General features: G+C 42.5%; 1 protein-coding gene across 4 annotated transcripts in view; it reads left to right on the plus strand.

The window, feature by feature from the left end:
- Rnf121 (ring finger protein 121) overlaps positions 1–19777 on the plus strand; it is a 70393-nt gene that overhangs the window by 48870 nt on the left and 1746 nt on the right. For 2 of the 4 annotated variants that reach the window (XM_059269896.1, XM_059269890.1), the window contains exons 4-8: positions 4123–4277; positions 7754–7861; positions 10882–11002; positions 18294–18427; positions 19005–19106. In XM_059269896.1, coding sequence (XP_059125879.1) covers positions 4123–4277; positions 7754–7861; positions 10882–11002; positions 18294–18427; positions 19005–19106 — 620 coding nt within the window. The remainder of the gene's footprint in view (positions 1–4122; positions 4278–7753; positions 7862–10881; positions 11003–18293; positions 18428–19004; positions 19107–19777) is intronic. The other 2 variants (XM_059269905.1, XM_059269900.1) reach the window with 1 other exon arrangement.

Consider the following 19777-nt stretch of genomic DNA (forward strand, 5'->3'; position numbering starts at 1 on the left):
CCACTTGGACTTGAGTTTTGTGCATGGTGACAGATATGGATCTATTTGTAATTTTTTTACATGTTGACATCCAGTTATGCCAGCACCATTTGTTGAAGATACTTTCTTTTCTCCATTGTATAGTTTTGGCTTCTTTGTCAAAAATCAGGTGTTCATATGTGTGTGGATTAATGTCAGGGTCTTCAATTCAATTCCATTGGTCCGTATGTTGGTTTTTATGCCAGTACCAAGCTGTTTTTATTACTGTAGCTCTATAGTAGAGCTTGAGGTCAGGGATGGTGATGCCTCCAGAGGTTGCTTTATTATACAGGATTCTTTTAGCTGTCCTGGGTTTTTTGTTTTTCCATATGAAGTTGAGTATTGTTCTTTCCAAGTCTGTGAAGAATTGTGTTGGGATTTTGATGGGGATTGTATTGAATCTGTAGATTGCTTTTAGTAAGATTGACGATAACTCTTATAAAGAAAAATATTTAGTTGTGTGACTTACAATTTTAGAAGTTTTGTCCGTTATCATCATGGTGGGACATGGTGACATGCAGACAAACATGGTGTTGGAGAAGGAACTGAGAGTGGAGAAGGAGCTGTCTTGGTCCCTCAGGCAACAGGAAGTGAACTGAGACAGTGGGCATGGCTTGAATATATATTGCCCTCAAAGCCCACCTCCACAATGATGCACTTCCTCCAGCAATGCTATACCTCCTAATAGTGCCATTCCCTATGAGCTTATGACTACCGCAGGTGTTTGGTTTTTTGTTTTGTTTTGTTTTTTTTTTTTTGACACTCTCTACTTTAAACATTTCTAGGTGGCACATGCCTTTAGTCACAGCACTCCAGACGCAGAAGCAGGCAGATCTCTGAGTTTGAGGCCAGCCTGCTCTGCAGAGTGAGTTCCAGGACAGCCAGGGCTATTACACAGAGAAGCCCTGTCTCAAAGAACTTAAGCAAAAGTTGCTAAATAAGTATCTTCATTTCAACAGAAAAAACTTAAAAGTTATCTTGGTCTCTAAGAACAGGATGGTTGTTTTTATACTACATCCTAGTTTTTCAAAAAGGTGAAAGATCCCCTGAAAAGATTGCTGTTACTTTTTGCAGAAGATAATGTGGCCAGACCTTTTGATTTGATTCTTTGCTAAATCTCTGGGTCTACTGTTTTGTAAGCAGTCCCAATGAGCCTGTTAAAGCAGGCAATGTGAAGAACAGAGACCCTTTTTCCCACTTTTAGTATGAACCTAGATGTTCATCCCCTAGTTTTATCTGTGGTTGTTTGATACAATGTCTTTTCTTGGTGTTTCCCAGTGTTTGTTTTGTTGTTGTTGTTGTTTTTGTTTTGTGTGTTTGGGAATTTTTTGGGTTTTGTTTTGATTTTTGTTTTTTGTTTTGCTTTTCGAGACAGGGTTTTTTTCTGTATCCCTAGCTGTCCTGGAACTCATTCGTAGACTAGGCTAGCCTCAAACTCAGAGATCTACCTGCCTCTGCCACTTGGGGGCTGAGATTAAAGGCATGTGCCTACTGCCAGGCTCCTCTCTGTCCTAATCTCTAAAATAATACTGAAACACTAAAGCAGGGACTTAGGAAGGTGGTTCAAAAGGTAAAGTGTTTGCTGAGCAAGCATGAGGATCTGAGTTTGGATCCGTAGCATCCAAATGGAAGCCAGGAGTGCCTTCATATTTCTGTAATCCTAAAGCTGGAGATGGAGACAAGTGGATCCCTGGGGTTCGCTGACTAACCAGTCTAGCCAAAAAAGTGAGCTCCAGCTTCATTGAGACGAGATCTCAATGAATAAGGCAGAGAAGATAGGGGAAGATACTGGATGCCAGTCTCTGGCTTCCACATGTTCAGACACAGGTGAATACACCTGCACACATATATGCATAGACCACACATACACACAAATGAAGGCAATAAGAACAAAGGTTTATACGTATGAAAATGGCTGGGGGGGGGGGGGGTTGGGGGGGAAGGCAGGAACAGTTCTTAGCAATGTGCAACATCCAGGGTTCCATTCCTAGCATTCCATAGAGCAAGTGTAGTGGTATACCACCTGCAATGCCAGCACTTGGGAAGTGAAGACAAGAACATTAGAAATTCAGGGTCATTCTCTACAAGGAGTTCAAGGTCAGTTCAGGATAAATGAGACCCTCACTCAGAAAAAAGAAAAGTTATAATGAAACCCATTACTTTGTATACTAACTAAAAAAAATAATGAAAACAAAAAAGAATTCCTCACAGATAAAAACCAACTTGATATTTTTTGACCATAGAAGACTATAAACTCGAAGCTCCACGCAGCTACAGTGGGCAGTGCATCCAAATAGAAGCCATCATGTTTCTGTAATTCCAAAGCTGGGGATGGAGACAGATGGATCCCTGGGTTCACTGACTAGCTTCTCTAGCTAAAACAGTGAGCTCCAGCTTCATTGAGACCCTGTATCAGCCACCAATCTTGTGACTTACAAATGCCTTGAAATGTGCTGTTATTACACATCTAATTTCAAAGTAAAAAAAAAAAAAGTAAAATATTGTATTAATGATTTTAGTATTTTGTTGTTGGGGATGTTTCTCACGGGTAGTACAATGTACTTCATGTACAAAGCTGTGGCCTTGAGTTCACTACCTAGCACTAATAGTAACTTTAATATTTTGTCTATATTCACTACCTAGCACTAATAGTAACTTTAATATTTTTTATATGTTGAAATATTTTTTACATGTGGGAATATTTGAGGTATATTGAGTTAAATAAAATATATGATTAAAAATATCACTTGTTTCTTTTTTTAAATGTGCAAAATATAAATTATATATGTGGCTTATATTATATTTCAAGTCTAGAAATTCCCAAGGGAAATTTATTTATTTATTGAGAAAGGATTTTACTATGTAGACCAGGCTGGCCTCAAACACCAAACTCACAGAGATCTATCTGCCTCTACTTCCCGAGTGCTGGGATTAAAGGCGTGCACCACCATGCTCTTTTGTGAGAACTGTTTTGTGCATTTGCACTCTTCACCTAACAAATATAAGGTAATTCTCTGAAAGAGGGAAAGAAAGTAAACATTGGGGTTGGGGGTGGTGAGGTACTGGAATCAAACCTATGGTCTCTCAGATGCTCAACAACACTCTACTTCTGAGCTAGATTTATATCCTCAGACCTGTTTTTACTATTCTGAGACAGGTTCTCACAAAGTTGCCTAGGCTGGCCTTGAGCTCACTGTAGTTCAGACAGGCCTTGAACTAGCAATCCTGCTCTAGCCTCCTGAGTTGTGGAAACTACAGGCCTGTGCCACTAGACTCCACAAATAGGCACTCCTGAAACAAAAATGAGCCTCTCTATTACGGAATTTTACTTCAGTCTAGTCTTGCATTGCTTTTAATTTATTTGTCCAAATTGATTGATACCTCTTATGTACCAGTTCCCTGGCATTGCATTGTATTGTATGCAGTAAATAGGTGAATATGGCCTAGTCACTAATCAAGAATGAATTCAAAGCTCCTTTCATGTAGAGAAGCACTGAGGTGATAGTGGAAAAGAAAATGCTTTGGGGAACTAGGAATTCATAACTCATTCTGATTGGAAAGGAGACCAAAGGCTACAGAGGCTTGAAAAGCAGGAAGGGAGGGAGGAAGGCTATTGTACCCAAGGAGAACAACTGGACTTAAAGCACAGGGAATGAGATCAGTTGGTCCCACCAGGGGTGTCTTCCATTTCCTCCTAGGTACAGACGAACTAACAAAGAAGTTGGAGAAGCTGGGTAAGAGACAGCAAGAGCTCATTGGGAAGGAAAGACTACATCTAGGACATGTTTAATGGAGGCTAAAGTGGGAGAGTCAGGCATAGTGCCGCCAGCTTTCTAATTTTGAGGACACTAGTGGAGTTGGGTTTACACAAAACTGAAATGTGACTGGATGTGGTGACACATGGCTTTAATATCAGCCCTCAGGAGGCAGAGGCAGACAGATCCATGTGTGTTCCAAGCCTGCTTAGGGATACACCGTGAGACCTGTTTCAAAACAACAACAAAATTGGAAATGTAAGAGAAGATAGGCTAAACACGCAGCTTTCTGGACGGGGGCCTGCAGAGGGAGCAGGCTGGAGCTGAAGTGCTTGTGTTTGTGTTTCAGATGGTGACCCTCTTTCAGATGTGGGTTGTTCCCCTCTATTTCACAGTGAAGCTGCATTGGTGGAGGTTCTTGGTGATCTGGATCTTCTTCTCTGCTGTCACAGCCTTTGTCACCTTCCGAGCCACACGGAAACCTCTAGTACAGACAACACCAAGGTGAGAATGTAGGTAGAGGAGAAGAGCCTGGTTTTCTTCTTTCTTCTCCCTCGCTCTCCTCCTCCTCCTCCTCCTCCTCCTCCTCCTCCTCCTCCTCCTCCTCTTCAGATCTTTTTTTTAATTTTTATTTGTTTGAGTGTTTTGCCTGTGTGTATTTAAGTGTACAGCATGCATGTGTGTGCTGCCTATAGAAGCCAGAAGAGGGCATCAGATCGCCTGGAGTTGGAGTTACAGACTCTTTTCAACTGCCATGTAGGAACTCGATCTCTTGCAAGGACAGCAAATGCTCTTAATCTCTGAACTGTCTCTCCTGCCCCCAAACCTGGGTTTCTTGAAGTGAATCTGTTGGAAAGCATGGGAGGAAGATGGGTTTAGAATGAAAAGCAAAAAGCCTTTTTAATTTTTTTTTTTTTTTTTTTTTTGTCTGCCAAAATGAGTTGGTGCAGGGCCTCTTTAAAACAAGCTGATTGGGAGAGCCACAGGTTCAGAATTCCAGATATTTCCCTGTCCTTCACTTGATGCTCTACATCCAGATCTGCTGGTGTTAAAAGCCCACAAAAGAAGCCTTTGTGATCATCGTGGTCTCATTTTAAGTATCCTTCTCTCCTATGAACCCTTCTCATTCCTAAATTAGATTTTCCATTAGGTTTTCTATTAAGACCTTGTAGTTTGCCATCATTGAAGTCATCACAATTTACAACAAGATGTTATTTTGAGTATCTGTCTTCCCACATGCACTATGCTGGTCACTGTATATCCTGTCCAGGCCTTGCCACAGGGTTTGGCACATGTTAGCTTACTCTGAATTTTTGTTGAATGAATGAATATCAGCAAATTTGCAGTTTTATAATGAATAGCACTTTCTTCTTATGTAACAAAGCTACTGTTTCTATAATTCTTTGTTTTATCCAAATGTGTTTCTTATTTAATCCTCCCAACCAGCTTGTGAGGTCATTTAAGATCCATACCTGGCAGGAAAAGATATTTTTCTCACTCATTCATTCATTCAACAAGCACCTGCTATGTGCCAGGCCCTTTGGTGAGCGCTGGGGATACAGAGCTGGATAAGACATGGTCCCCGCCCTCAAGGAGTGCTCGGTTTAATGGAGGAGAGGGTCGAGAAAGCACCTGTTGGAGTGCATTTGGTAAGTGCCATGAGAGGTGTGCATGGGCTTAAGCCTACCAGGGGAGCTGCCTAGCCTGACCCAAAGTCTCCCAGTTTGCAGACTCTCTTTGTGTGCTTCGTATGTTTACTACACACTTTTCTCTGACCTTCGGATTTCACTGTGAGAACGAAGACGGTGATCCAGAAGCCTTTCCCTGGCACCTCTTTAGGCCATGAGAGAAGGCACAGGATCTAGGCCAGGTGGATATGGAGTTGGAATACCCAGCATTGTAACTTGTGAACAGCAGGACCTTACCTTTCTGAGCCTTGACTTTTTCATCCCCAAAAATGTGATAAATGCTCAACTTTAGATGAAGTGATTTTCCAAAATTAAAGCACACTATCACATGTGAGTGACCAAGTGCTGGACGTGATGATATAGGCCTGAGTCTCAAGGAGATATGATTGTGAGTTTGAGATCAGCCTTGGGCTGCAGAGAACCAATTCAAGGACAGCTTAGGTTACATATAGTGAGATGGTTTATCTGGTAAAGATGCTTTTTGCTTAAGCCTGATGACCAGTTTGATCAGAACCCAAGTAGAGGTAGGAGAGAACCCACTCTGCAAAGTTGCTCTCTGACCTCCACACATGTGCCACAGATACATAAAATTACCAGTGGCAAACAGTATGATTAAAATATTGTTAATAAATAGAAGGTTGTTTTATAATAAATAGTAAATAACATTGATGGTGCTTTCCAGTTTCATAAATGGCCTTATTTATTCATCTAACTTTAACAAGTATATTACAAGAAATAGGCTCTTTATACCACAGTGAGAAAGGTCATTTGCTTTATCATTTATGATAAGAAATGAACTTATTTCAGAAATATGATATGACTCATCTGAGCTTATTTAGCAAATAAAAGCTTACTAATCTTAAATATTAGAAGATCTAAAATTCCATATCTTTTCTGCTGTCTCTTTCCCTTATGTAAATCCTGGATTGCATAGCTGTGTGTGGTTTTTAGTGCAACACTACAAGATGCTTGGGGCCTTTCCCTAGCCTGAGAAGCCTGCTTGGACAGAGCAGGGAAGCATAGGCAGAAACCTAAGTGTCCATCTTGGGGTCCAGCAGAGAGGTAGTAAGTCAGCTCTTAGGAAGAAAGAAAGCTTGGGCTAGTTATTCAAGCAAGTTACTAAACTGTTCATTTGCTATTATCTCAGATAGGATGGTTAGTGACTGCCTTAGATAGTGTTTATATTGCTGTGATGAAACACCATGACCAAAGCAACTTGGTTGGGGAGGAAAGGGTTTATTTGGCTTACATTTCCATAGCACTGTTCATCACTGAAGGAAGTCAGGACAGGAACTCAAGCAGGGCAGAAACGTGGAGGCCATGGAGGAGTTCTGATTACTGGCTTGCTCCCCATGGCTTGCTCAGTCTGCTTTCTTATAGAAGTCAGGACTACCAGTCCAGAGATAGAACCACCCATAATAGGCTGGTCCCTCCCATATCAATCACTAATTAAGAAAAAATGGTCTACAGCCCCAATCTTATGGAAGCGTTTTCTTAGTTGAGTTTCCCTCTTCTCTGATAACTTTTGCTTGTGTCAGGTTGACGTAATACTATCCAGCACAGTGACTGCTGGAATCAGGGACCACCTGCAGCATTTACAGAGGCCGGGTTCATACAGAGACTCTCAACTTCCTGAATCCAGCTGGAGTTCCACATTGCTTGTCACTGCTTACTCTCAAGGATGTGAAAAACCCTACTCTCCCCACATCAAATCAGGGGTACTGTTTGAGTGCCTTCCTCATTTACTGTCCAACAAAGCATGTCATTTCAGAATCATATTCATGAGGCATCATTCCTAGTGTGATTGGCCTCATGGATAGGAGCAAAGCTGCAGCCAAACTAAGCAGACCCAGGTACAAACTGCAACCAGTTCTGTCTCTGATTCATCTTCCCCGGGATTCTTTTCTGACAAGAACAGCAAGCTTTTGCATGTTGTCTTCTGAAGGTTCTTAGTCTTTTTACTTCCTTACCCAACTAACCTTAATTTGAGAGGGCAGAGGTAGCTTAGGCCATCTGTGTCTTTTATTTGCTTGAGACTGAGACTTACTTTTAGGGATCCCTTTTCTTGGTCCAGGAAGATACAAAGCATTCTTAGGGGTATGATGATTTAAGGGGGCATTTCTGCAATTGAGGATGTGAACAGCTTTTGACAGTAACCAAAGTAGCCCAATAAATCCTGAACATTGAACCTGATGCCCCATTGATGTGAGAAGAAGGGGTTCTGGTGATTCAGTGGCCTCTGAGGCCACCATTCTGTACCAGCTATACTAACTGTTTCTCTTCTTCCTCCAGGTTGGTTTATAAATGGTTCCTCCTAATCTATAAAATCAGCTATGCCACTGGCATTGTTGGCTACATGGCTGTCATGTTTACCCTCTTTGGTCTTAACTTATTATTCAAGTGAGTACCCTTTGCTTTTACATTTTTCTGGTATTTAGGGGAGAATGGCTGAAAGTCCTAGGTATTAAAAAAGAGAACATGGTACAGGTGGCAGCTCTCTGTGCTATTTTGCTGGCAGAAAACATTGAATGTCTGGATACAGACAAAGGTCAGATTCCCAAATCATTGTTTATATTTTCCAAAAATTGGTATTCAGTTGAAAAGCATAACAAAAATAAACATAATAACCAGTTGTCCATAATTCCATCCCCAAAGAATAGTTTTCATCTTTGTAGACTACTCTGCCTGGCTAGAACAGGGACTAGCAAATTTCACCCGAGGGCTTGTTGCTTCCTATTGTCATGAGCCTTCTAGACACCAGCTTACAGGTCCTCTTACCCACAGATGACACAGAAGTCAAGCAGTCCTGAACTTAGAGACCAGAGAGTACAGTGAATCAGTAGTCCAGAGGAGGGTGAAATGAGGTTATCTAGATGAAGTAATATTGACTGGGCTCTCGATCAAGAGGAGTCCCAAGCCAGGCCTGGGGATGTGTTTCTGTATTCCCAGTAACTCAGTAGGCTCAGGCAGAAGCATTGAAAGTACAGTGTCTGCTTAGGCAGTCTGGGTGACTTAAGCCAGATCCTGTCTCAAAATTAAAAATAAAAAATGGGCTGGGGATATAGCTTAGTGATAGAACTTTAGGTCTAGATGGGTCAAGTTGAATCCTCAGTACTGAAGAAGGGGAAAGGGAAAGAAAATAAATAGTTCCCTGTCTGGGACAGTAGTGACTAAAGATCATGTTTTAATATATAGCTGGAAAGATTTTGTCTTAGTCACTGTTCTAGTGCTGTGAAGAGACACCATGACCGGGCAACTCTTTTTTTTTTTTTTTTTTAAAGATTTATTTAATTATTATGTATATAATGTTTTGCCTGCATGTATGCCTACATGTCAGAAGAGGGCACCAGATCTCATTATAGATGGTTGTAAGCCACCATGTAGTTGTTGGGAATTGAACTCAAGACCTCTGGAAGAGCAGCCAGTGCTCTTAACCTCTGAGCCATCTCTCCAGCCCCAACAAGACAACTCTTATAAAGGGAAGTAATTAGTTGCGGGCTTATTTACAGTTATAGAGGGTTAGTTCATTATTATCATGACAGGAAGCAGATATGTGTAGTGCTAGAGCAGTAGCTGAGAGCTTTATATCCTGATATGTAGGCAGCAGGCAGAGAGAGATACTGAGCCTGGTAAGGGTTTTTGAACACTTAGAGGTCACCTGTAGTGACACACCTCTTTCAACAAAACCACAAGTCCTAATCCTTCCTCAGTTTCACCTGCTGGTGATCAAGCATGCAAACATAGGAGCCTGTGGAGGCATTCTCATTCACATTTTCACCACAGCCACTAACCTCTCTGTACACTTTAGGCTGGAGAATGTTTAAAAGTTCATTGTAGGACAAATAAAACTAAGTACTATGTTATAGAGTGAGTGGACACTCCTAGATTTCTTTCTTCCAGGAGGAAAATAGGCTGAAAAATAAACAGGTTCCAGAAAGGTTTAGGATTCATTCATTTAGACTCTAATACTTATCTTCAACAGAGCTATGCTGGAGTTAAAGGTGTACATCACTATACACAGCTAATGTTACATTTTAAAGATATTTCTTCTATAGTTTCTTTACTTGCCTAATTTATACAGGAGGAAAACAAATTAAAGATCTTGACTTTAATTTTATGTTATGAGTGTTTTGCATGCATGTGTACATGCAGGAGCCTACAGACGCCAGAAAAGGGTGTTGAATCCCTTGGAACTAGTGTTACAGACAGTTGTGAGCTGCATGTGGGTGTTAGGAACTGAACCCTGGTGTTCTGCAAGATCATCCAGTGCTTTTAACTGTTGAGCCCAGAACTTGACTATTTTTATGCTGCTGATTAGATTGATGGGTATAAGATGAGCACTAACTAATCAGTGAGTTAAATATTGCAAGGCTAATAAGCACATCCACTTTCTTTCTTTGAGAATTATAACTTACAACCATGAGTGAATACATAGAGTTCTTTGTAAAAATATGTTAGCAAAGATAGTTTTCTACAACATTCATAGACTCTAGACTACAAATTATTGGTCCTTGGAGTTTTTAAACTAATGTTATAAGAAGGATCCATATTTTTTAGTAAATAGGCTTGAACCAAAATTTAACTTTGACATTATACCAAATATGTACTTATACAACTATTCTATAGTAACATATATGTAAATATTTACTAATTTTACACTCCCCCCAAACCTATGTTTGATAAATGCTTTCTATAAAAGAAATGTAAATAGTTTAGGTTATATAGAAAAGTGGGGGAAATCTAGGCTATTATGTGCAGTACTTATAGATGAACAAAACTCCTATCCTGCCTGGGCCCTGCTTCCCTGGGGCCCCAGGAGCACATTTCACGTATGGGAGATAGTTTGTCCAATTGCTGTCAGTTTAGACATTCCCAGAAGAGAGATGGCAAGAGATAGAGGGTCATTTCAGTCTTTGCCTCCGATCTACCAAGGTCATAAATGTCCTGCCTGCTTTTGATGAGTTCAGCCATGTCAGCTTGGGTGGCTGACTTGAGGTGAAGCCATTCAGTGAGTTACTTTTTTTTTTTCTTTTTGATGAAATCCCCATTACTTGGTATCCAGCCTTTACCAATAATGGAGTTGCTAACACGTAGCTCTGAAAGATTCTCTGGGCAAGTACAAAGCCTGGCTGCCTGTCATGTCAGGCTGGAACTACAGACAGAGTTGAGAGTAGGGACAGGTTCGTGGAGCAGTGATACATTGGAGCTTGGTCTTGGCAGCTCATAGTGATAGCTTTCCCAAGAGATGTTTGTGGACCATATTAAAACAGCAAACTGGATTTGTTCATAATTTAGTAACATTTACTCTAGCTTTTGAGCAATCCAACTAAATTTAGGCTTTGCTTTGAGTGTCCTCAGGCAGTAATTCAAGGCAGTTGTGTCTCAGAGCAGGCCTTACTGCCACACTGTTTCCCCTGCAGGATTAAACCAGAAGATGCGATGGACTTTGGCATTTCTCTTCTCTTCTATGGTCTCTACTATGGAGTTCTTGAGCGGGACTTTGCAGAAATGTGTGCAGACTATATGGCTTCTACCATAGGGGTAAGTTCATCTGTATTTTTTTTTTTAAATAAGGTCTTGCTGTGTATGTAGCCCAGACTGGCACCTTGAACTCAGATTCTCCCACCTCAGACTCTTGAGCATTAGGATTACACATTTCTACCACTATGCCCTGTTATCTACCACTATGCCCTCTTACTGTTGCCTCCTGCTACCTCCAAGTTGTTCAGGCTAGCATCACTTACTTGATGTAAAACAAAGGCACTAAAATGAGATAAGCCATAGAAACTTTTAGGGCCGGGTGGCGGTGGCGCACACCTTTAATCACAGCACTCAGGAGGCAGAGGCAGGCAGATCTCTGTGAGTTCGAGGCCAGCCTGGTCTACAGAGTGAGTTCCAGGATAGCCAGGGCTACACAGAGAAACCCTGTCTCGAAAAAGCAAACAGAAACAAAACAAAAACCTTTAGGATGAGGGTGGTATGCATAAAGATTTCTTCCTTGAAATTTAGAAAGTCAGATTTCACATGTACCCTGGAATTTTAACTTTAGGGTCACCATAGGAAAGAAATACTTTACCCAGTAGGAAGTTAACATTCATTTAACAAATGTTTTTTAATGCTTCATATGTGCCTGAGCCCTGTGCTGTGTGTTGGACTTACAAAGGTATCTGAAAATAAAACATGTATTATTCCTCTCTGAGGAACTATCGACAGTACATTTTGATAGTGAAGAGATAGTTATTTTATTCAGTGGTGTATGTAGCCACTGGTAATCCAAGTGTCAGTAACCCCTGACCCATACTTAATGCAAGCAACACTAATTAAACCCAGTGGGTCACACACACAAAATCTGAAAATAAAAATAAAACATGGCCCTTACCCCAAATGACTTCACTCACTAGTGAGAAAGGTAAATGTTAAAGCAATACACAAACATAAAAGTATGTCTGTATTAAGTATTGTGAAGGAAAGGTACATGATGCCATGAACACATATGATACTGACACATTTGACATCATGAAACTCAAAGATGGCTTCCTCAAAAAATTACTTATAAGCTGACTTTAACATGAGTAGGAGTAAGTGATGAAGTGTGCGATGTACAGAGGAAATAGCATCCACAAGAGTCCTGTCAGCAGGATTGAGTGTGGGTGGGGTTTTTCCTTCCTTCTTTTTTTATACATGTGTATGTGTATTTCTCTGTGTGTGTGCATGTATGAATATACTTTTGGGAGCCAGAGGACAGCCTTGAATGTCATTCCTCAGGAGCCATCCGCCTTGTGTTTTGAGACAGGGTCTCTCATTGGCCTGAGCTTGCTGATTTTGCTAGACTGGCTGGCCAGCAGGGATTTGTCTCTAACTCCCCAGTATGAAGATTATAAGTGTGTACTACCTCTGGCTTAGTGTGTAGTGTATGTACTTGCTTGTGTGTATATATGTTTGCAGGTGCATGAACATGTGTGTGTGTGTGTGTGTGTGTGTGTGTGTGTGTGTGTGTGTGCATGGGCATAGAGGCCAGAGGTCAAACTGAGATGTCTTTCCTCATCACTTTTCATTTTGTTTATTCTTTTTGTTATTGTTGTTTCTTTTTGTTGTTTTTTGAGACAAGGTCTATTATGTACCTCTGACTCTCCTGGAACTCACTACTATAGACTAGGCTGGCCTTGAACTCACAGAGATCCACCTGCTTCTGCCTCCCAGGTGCGTTTTATTTATTTTTAATTATTATTGACTGTGTGTATGATGTGTGGGTGTAGGTGTGCTTGTGCTGTGACACTCGTGTAGATCAGAGAACGAGTTTGTGGAATTGGTGCTCTCCTTCCGCCTTGCCATGTGCTCCAGGGATCGAATTCAGATCATCGGGCTTTCATTGCAAGCCATCTCCACATCCTTCCCTTTAATTTTTACAGTCAGATCTGTCACCGACCATGAGCTCATCAATCCACCTAGGCTCGCTGGCCAGTGAGATTCAGGCATCTACCTTTCTGTTTCCCCCTCACTTGTACTGAGTTTACAGACACATAGTGCTGCATGAAACTTTTTAAAATGTGGGTACTCAGGACTCAGGGATGTGTGCTCACGAAGTGAGCACTTTACCAACTGAACTGTCCGTGTTACGAAAGGGTAGATGTTTCTGAGGAACTAAGGCTAGTGTCTGGAGAAATAGTCTATACATGAGAGTAGAAACTTACAGGCCAAAGATTTTAATCTTCTTTATTATTGTATTTGTATGGTGATGGGGGCAGTGCACAGCGGTGATGATTGCATGCGAGTCAGAGAATAACCTTATGCATTCAGTTCTCTCCTTGTTCCTTTGTGTACTCCAGGGACTGGACTCAGATCATCAGGTTTGCGTGGCAGTGCAGTTTGCCTTCTGAGCTGTGTAACCAGCCCAAGATTTTAATTTTGTTACTAAAAACACTGAAGGACTAGAGAGAGCTTAGCAGTTAAAAGCACTGGCTGCTCTTCCAGAGGAGTCAGGTTTGATTCCCAGCACCTTCATGGCAGCTCACAACTGTCTGTAACTCCAGTTCCTGGGAATCCTATGTTCTCTTCTGGCCTCTCAGGGCACCAGGACACATGTGGTACACACACATAAATGCAGACAAAATGCTCATATACATAAAATAATAAAATGATTCAGGAAAAAAAGAACTGAGAGGCTAGTAGAGAATGACTCTCAAATTTTCGTTAAGCAAAGATGGCTCAGCCTGCTGGGTAGAAAACAGGCTTAGAGAGGGTCCGAACTAGACTAGACCCCTGAAGAGACAGTTCATGGATCTGGGTGAGATAAAGTCACTTCAGATGAGAAGAGAGATGGTGGAAAAGGAAGACGTGACTATTTTAGAAGTATTTGGGAGATAAATTGGACAGGAGATAGTATGGTGTCTGAGACGGGAAGAAATGTGGGCAGGATAGTGCCTTGCCCAGAGACAGGGCCAGTGCCAGAGGATTGGTGCAGATGGTGAAGAGCTGCTTCAAGCTTCAAGTGTAGGAACATGAGGAGCAAACCACAGGACCCAAGGAGACATCCTCCCCCCGCCTGCCCAGAAATAGAAGTACAGCTTGTAGTGCGCTTTTGTTTTGTTTTAATGTTACATGAATGTTTTGTCTACATGTATGTGCACCGCTTACATGCCTGGTGCCTGCAGAGGTCAGTTAATAATGCCGCCTGAAACTAGACTTAGGGATGGTTATGAACTGCCATGTCAGTGTTGGCCACTGCACGCGGGTCCTCTGCATGAGCAACAAGTGCTCTTAGCTGCTGAGCCATCTCTCCAAACTGCTTTGCTTTTTGATAAAAGTATTTTATATATACATATATATTTTCTTGTAATTATTTAAACAATGAACGTGTTCTCAATTTCTGTGTCAATCCCTTAGGCCACCCCAGATGACACCCTCCTAAAAAGGGGACATTCCATCTCCCTAGGTAATATTAGTCAAGTACAAATTTAGGCCAGGTCTTTCTCAGTGAAATGAGATTAATTTTATTTTTCCTGTACTAGAACAAATTGGAAACAAAATCTATTACCTCCTTGTATGGATAGCTTCTGTGGATTGCAGCTGGTCTGAGAGTGTCCCGAAGGGTCCATGTGTTGGAGGCTCACTCCTTACTGTAGAGCTGTTGAGGGTGTGCATTGCCAAGAGGTAGGGTGTAGTGGGGAGTCATTAGGCTGTGCCCTTGAGAGAAACTGAGGTAATTCTTACAGCCATGAGTTAGTTATTACCAGATCCTGTTATTGTAAGAGTGAGTGCAGCCCTTAAATGGCTCCCTGCTTCCTGTCTGGATGTGACCTTTTTCATCTGTATGTTCCCGTGTGTAGTACCATCTGCCATGGGGTGACTAAAGGGGCCCTTGCTAAATCCAGTGCGGTACTATTTGAGCTTTCATCCTCCAAACTGTAAATGAAGTGTTCTTTCCTTGTAAGTGCCCAGCCTCAGGAATTTTATAATAGCAATGAAAACATTCTAGAATGGCCTGTTGGATTCTTTCATAACTTCATTTCACTTTCTCTTATCTACATGTGTAGACTTCAGATCTTTAGCCTCCTCTTTCTCCAGAGAGAGCTATGGGTTCTGGCTTGTCAGGTTACTAACTTTACACTCACAGCAGATGTGTACTAAGGCTGCTCCATGGTGTTTTAGTGACTAACGGTGATAATCCCTAGCAGTGAGGTGACAGTTCCCAGAAAGTTGGTATATTTCAGCTTCCAGTCCAGAAACGGGTTCATTTCTTGTTAGGGTGGAGAGAAGCTCAGACCCCATCTTTTACTCCTCATCCTCTTCTGCCTCTTAGCATGGGAGCAGAAGGATCATCGCATTGGTTTTTACTAGCAGGTTGACACAGTAGCAGGGAAACAGACTGCCCATCTACAAGTGAGGTTGATGGAACTTCACACTACACAGTGTCTTTACTTGCCACCCACAGTCTGAATGTTGACAGCCACTGTCCTGTGAATGTCCAGATGTAGAGTGTGTGTTCCTGATGAAAGCATTCCCTCCCTCTGAGTCCTGGAATCTTGGTAAAGATTACTTCTTCTCTAGGGAGTTACATTGAAAATGTAACTGTCTGTCCAGTTTAGAGGAGTCATACATTGATGCACAGTCATGGGACCCTTGCTGTAGGCTGACATGCCTTTAACTGATGAGTAGGGCTGGCCTAGGAATGGGCTTTAGTCCGGGATGAGTCATCAGGAGTTAGCTCATTCACTGTTTACCACAGCATGTATGGCTGAAACTCTTCAAGTTACAGGCATTATGCTAAAGCTTGGATGCCAGTAGATTCTGAGATGCAGGGACCTTGAGCAGGGGATGAGAGGTGCCTCATGTCACCTACCCAACCCTGAGGACTCCAGCAGTCTTTCATTTATTTATGCCAGGAGTCTTTGGTTAGTTGAGTGGGTCCCTGAGTGACACCAGACTGAATTTCAGGAATGTTGTTGTCCTGGTAGCAAGAATCTGATCAATGCTTTGAGGTAATCTGGAAATTCTAACCTTCTTGCATTCACTGGCCAACTTATTCACTTATTTGTGCAAGCAACAGTTATCTTGTAAACGTTTACAGAACGAGCAGGTACCTCTTTACAAGCACACAATTACCTACTTCTAGTAAAGTCTTAGTCTTCTTTTGGTGAGGAGAGGGGGTTTGGTAAAACACTCAAGATTTCCCCCAGCTCTTCCCTGGTAATACCATTCTTACTCTAATGTCTCGAAATTCAACTTCTCAGCACCTCATGAGAGGAATCCTGAGTGGTTTTGTTGCCAGCTTATTTCACTTGGGGTAAAATCTCCAAGATTCATTCATACGCTAAAATTACCTTCCTTTTCTTTAAAAAAATTACTTTTTTTTTTAAATTGTTTCCATGTGTATGGGTGTTTTGTCTGCATGTATGTCTGTGTGCCACATGTATGCCTCGTGACTGAAGAAGCTAGAAGAGGTTTTAGGTCTAGGAACTATAGTTTCAGAAGGTTGTGAGCCACCATGTGGGCACTGAGAATCAAACCTCGGTCTCTGGAAGAGAGAGCAGCTAGTGCTATAAACCGCTGAACTATCGCTTGAGCCCCAATTCCCTTCCTCTTAAAGACTGAGTAATCTTCTCCTGTGTCACACACAACATGCTCAGCCTCAGTCGGTTTTCAGTCTTTTGTACATTCACAGCTTCTGTCCCAGAGAGTTATAGTTGATTTTGTAACTGTGTCCCCAATGGGAACTCAGAGTCAGAAACTAAACCTAATTCATCTCTTATGGATAATGCTTTGATCTGAGGAGATCCTTGTGGTTAATTGATTTCAGGGTTCCTAGAAATAAAACTGTGAGGTTTTGTAATCATATTAACAAGCATTCTCAGATCCTCCCCACTGGTCTGCATTACCTCGTTAGGACAATTTTCTTTCAATTCTGTGAAGCTGTCTGTGATCTGAACTAAAGTAACTTAAATTGTGTCTGGGGACCTTGATTAGAGACTGCCTTTTCCAGAGGGCTACTATGAAGTCATAAGTTGTGAGAGCTAGTCACAGTAGTTTCTGTCCATGCCAGAAATTATGCCGTGCTAGAAGGATTGTGAAATGTTTTGTGGTACTTTTCTTCCTCAAGTTCTTTGTATGATGCATTGGGGCACATGTCCTGTCTCACATTCTGAGAAAACCCCTGGCACAGGCTCACTTCCTCAGAGTTCCTAGACAACACCAGAACAGGAGTGTGTGCTGTCTTCACTGCTGAAATAGTGGAGGGAACTTGAGTTGGACTGTTTGGAGAGCCTAACCTTTTTGCTTTCAGTTTTTTTAAAGCTCTATTTATTTCGTGTGTTATTAGTGTTTTGCCTGCATGTATGTCTTTGTACCATGTGCATGCCTAGGTGGTCTTGAACTCATAGAGATACATTGAGTCTGCCTCCCAAGTGCTGGAGGGTTGGTATGCCACCATGACTAGCCTGATGTGCTCTTAGTGAGCTGTGTGCTCTAATGCAGGTCACCCTTACTGTCTCTGTCAGACACTTTCTATTCACTTTTGAAACACTATTCATGTATTTGTTTGGGATTTTTTTGAAACAGGTTCTCACTATGTAGCCTTGCCTGGCCTGGAACTCCATAAGTAGAACTTGAACTTCCTGTGATCCTCTTGCCTCTGCCTCTCAAGTGCTAGGATTAGGTGTGTACCACTATAGCCAGAATTGTTTTTTTTTTTTTTTTAATAATAATCATTAAAAAAAAAGTCCCTTCCTTGGCCACTTTCTCTTGTGATTACTGGCCTGTTCCTTGCTCCTCACAGGTAGGGCGCCTGTCTGTGGATTAAACACTTTAGTGTGTTCTAACCTGGCTTCTCTTTATGTCCTTCTGAAAACCTGGACTCGTGCCCCGGTACCTACTTCTGTTGTAGATTCCCTCAGCAGGTATCCCCACAGTTGGCTCCAGAACTCCTTCCTTAGAAAACTTCCACACACTCAAAATTGTAAAGCCCTAGTCTGTCTGCGGTCTGAAGACTGGGATGGAGATGAGGCAAACACAGGGTTAGAAAGACCAGCTAGGAGCCTGTGGTGGTAAATATTGCTAACTTGACAGGAGCTAGTCACCTGAAACCAGACTTCTGGGTCTGTCTGTGAGGGAGCTTCTTGATAAGTTAAACTGTGGTGAGAAGACCCACCTTAACTGTGGGTGACACCATTTCCTGGGGTGGGGTCCCGGACTAAGGAAAAAGGAGAAAATGAGCTGAGCACCAGCATTCACCTCTCTGCTTCCTAACTGCAGATACAACGTGACCACCATCCCTATCTTCCCAGGCAGACAGATTCTCACAGCTTTTCTGGCCTTCCCTCCTGCTCTCATCCTCTAGTTCTACAGTGAGTCGGGCATGCCTACCAAGCACCTTTCAGACAGCGTGTGTGCTGTGTGTGGGCAGCAGATCTTTGTGGATGTCAACGAAGAGGGCATCATCGAGAACACATACAGGCTTTCCTGTAATCACGTGTATCCTGCCTTGTGCTATATCTCTCCTGAACATCTCTCGAGTCATGGTGGGAAGAGGGTGGTGGTGACCCTGGTGCATTGTCCAGAGTTGGAGTGTAGGTGAGCCGTGACAGAAGCTTTAGCTTTCTCCACCCTTTCTTCAGTTAAAGGTAGTTAGGGACTGCCAGGTCGTGGAGAGCCCAAAGCTGCAGCAGTTAGTGAGGCTGCTCAAGCTGATGCGCGTCACAGGAGGAGACCCTCTAATGAAGTGCTTCAGTTTAGAGTCAAATCCCCTCCTGAGGATTTGACCTCATCTTGATCGTGTATTTACTAAGCTCCCATCCTGTGCCATGTTGGGAACTGTGTATTATCTCCATCTTGGCTCTTAACATCCGTGTAAATAAGGATCATTGCTCTCACTCCCCTGTGAGGAATCATTCAGAGAGAAGGAATTGGCCCCAAATTACACAGCTGTATGTAAGGAGTGAAGCCTCCAACTGACCCTTTCGCTAGAGCTGATGCTCTGGCACCTTGAGATCCAAAATGGGCTGAAGTGCCAGTTTGGCTGTCTACCACTTCCTTGACCAGTGGTGCTCAGATTCCATGAGTTCTGTATCCGAGGCTGGTGCATCGTGGGAAAGAAGCAGACGTGTCCCTACTGCAAGGAGAAGGTGGACCTGAAGAGGATGTTCAGCAATCCGTATCCTTTGGGTCCTTGTTGAAAGTGGGTGATGGGCAGAAAGTACTGTCTGTGTCTGAGTCCTGGGGCCATCCCTACTGCCTCTAACCTAGAATTTGTTTACCATTCACTTTGGCTTCTGTTCTGGGGAAGTGGGGTGTGACATGAGGCAGTCAGGAAACACAGCTGCCCATCATAAATTACTAACGGAAGCAGCCCCTGCCACTTGCCACATGTTTGCTTCCTCTCTAGAAAGTACCATCTCACTTGATTCCCTGGCAGCTTTTAGAGGCTGCGCAGTGGCCACAGTTATTTTACCAGTGAGTGATGCCTTATCCATGATGTCCATCTATCTACAGACTACCTTTACCTATGCAGGCAGGGCCTGAAGGATCTGTCGAGCTGGGGGCACCTTTGCTCCATTCACTTGTAATGAAGGACCCTTTTCTCCTTGGCACTCACTACCCTTCCTACCCAGTCGTTTTCTCTGGTCCCACATTCACGTTCTGTGGGGTCCAAGGGTCCAGCTTTGTCCCAGCTCCTACCCTAGCTGCCCTTTGTGTTGTGTGGTTTCCTGGTCTCTCTCTGTATAGACCAGCAGGACTGGTCAGGGGACAGGAGTGCTCCACCTATTTCAAAAGCTTTTCTGTGGGTTTTCCTCCCAGCCGGGCTTTGCAGGCATTCTTTCCTTT

Source organism: Peromyscus eremicus, chromosome 1 (genome assembly GCF_949786415.1).
Source record: "Peromyscus eremicus chromosome 1, PerEre_H2_v1, whole genome shotgun sequence".
NCBI classification, from domain to species: domain Eukaryota; kingdom Metazoa; phylum Chordata; class Mammalia; order Rodentia; family Cricetidae; genus Peromyscus; species Peromyscus eremicus.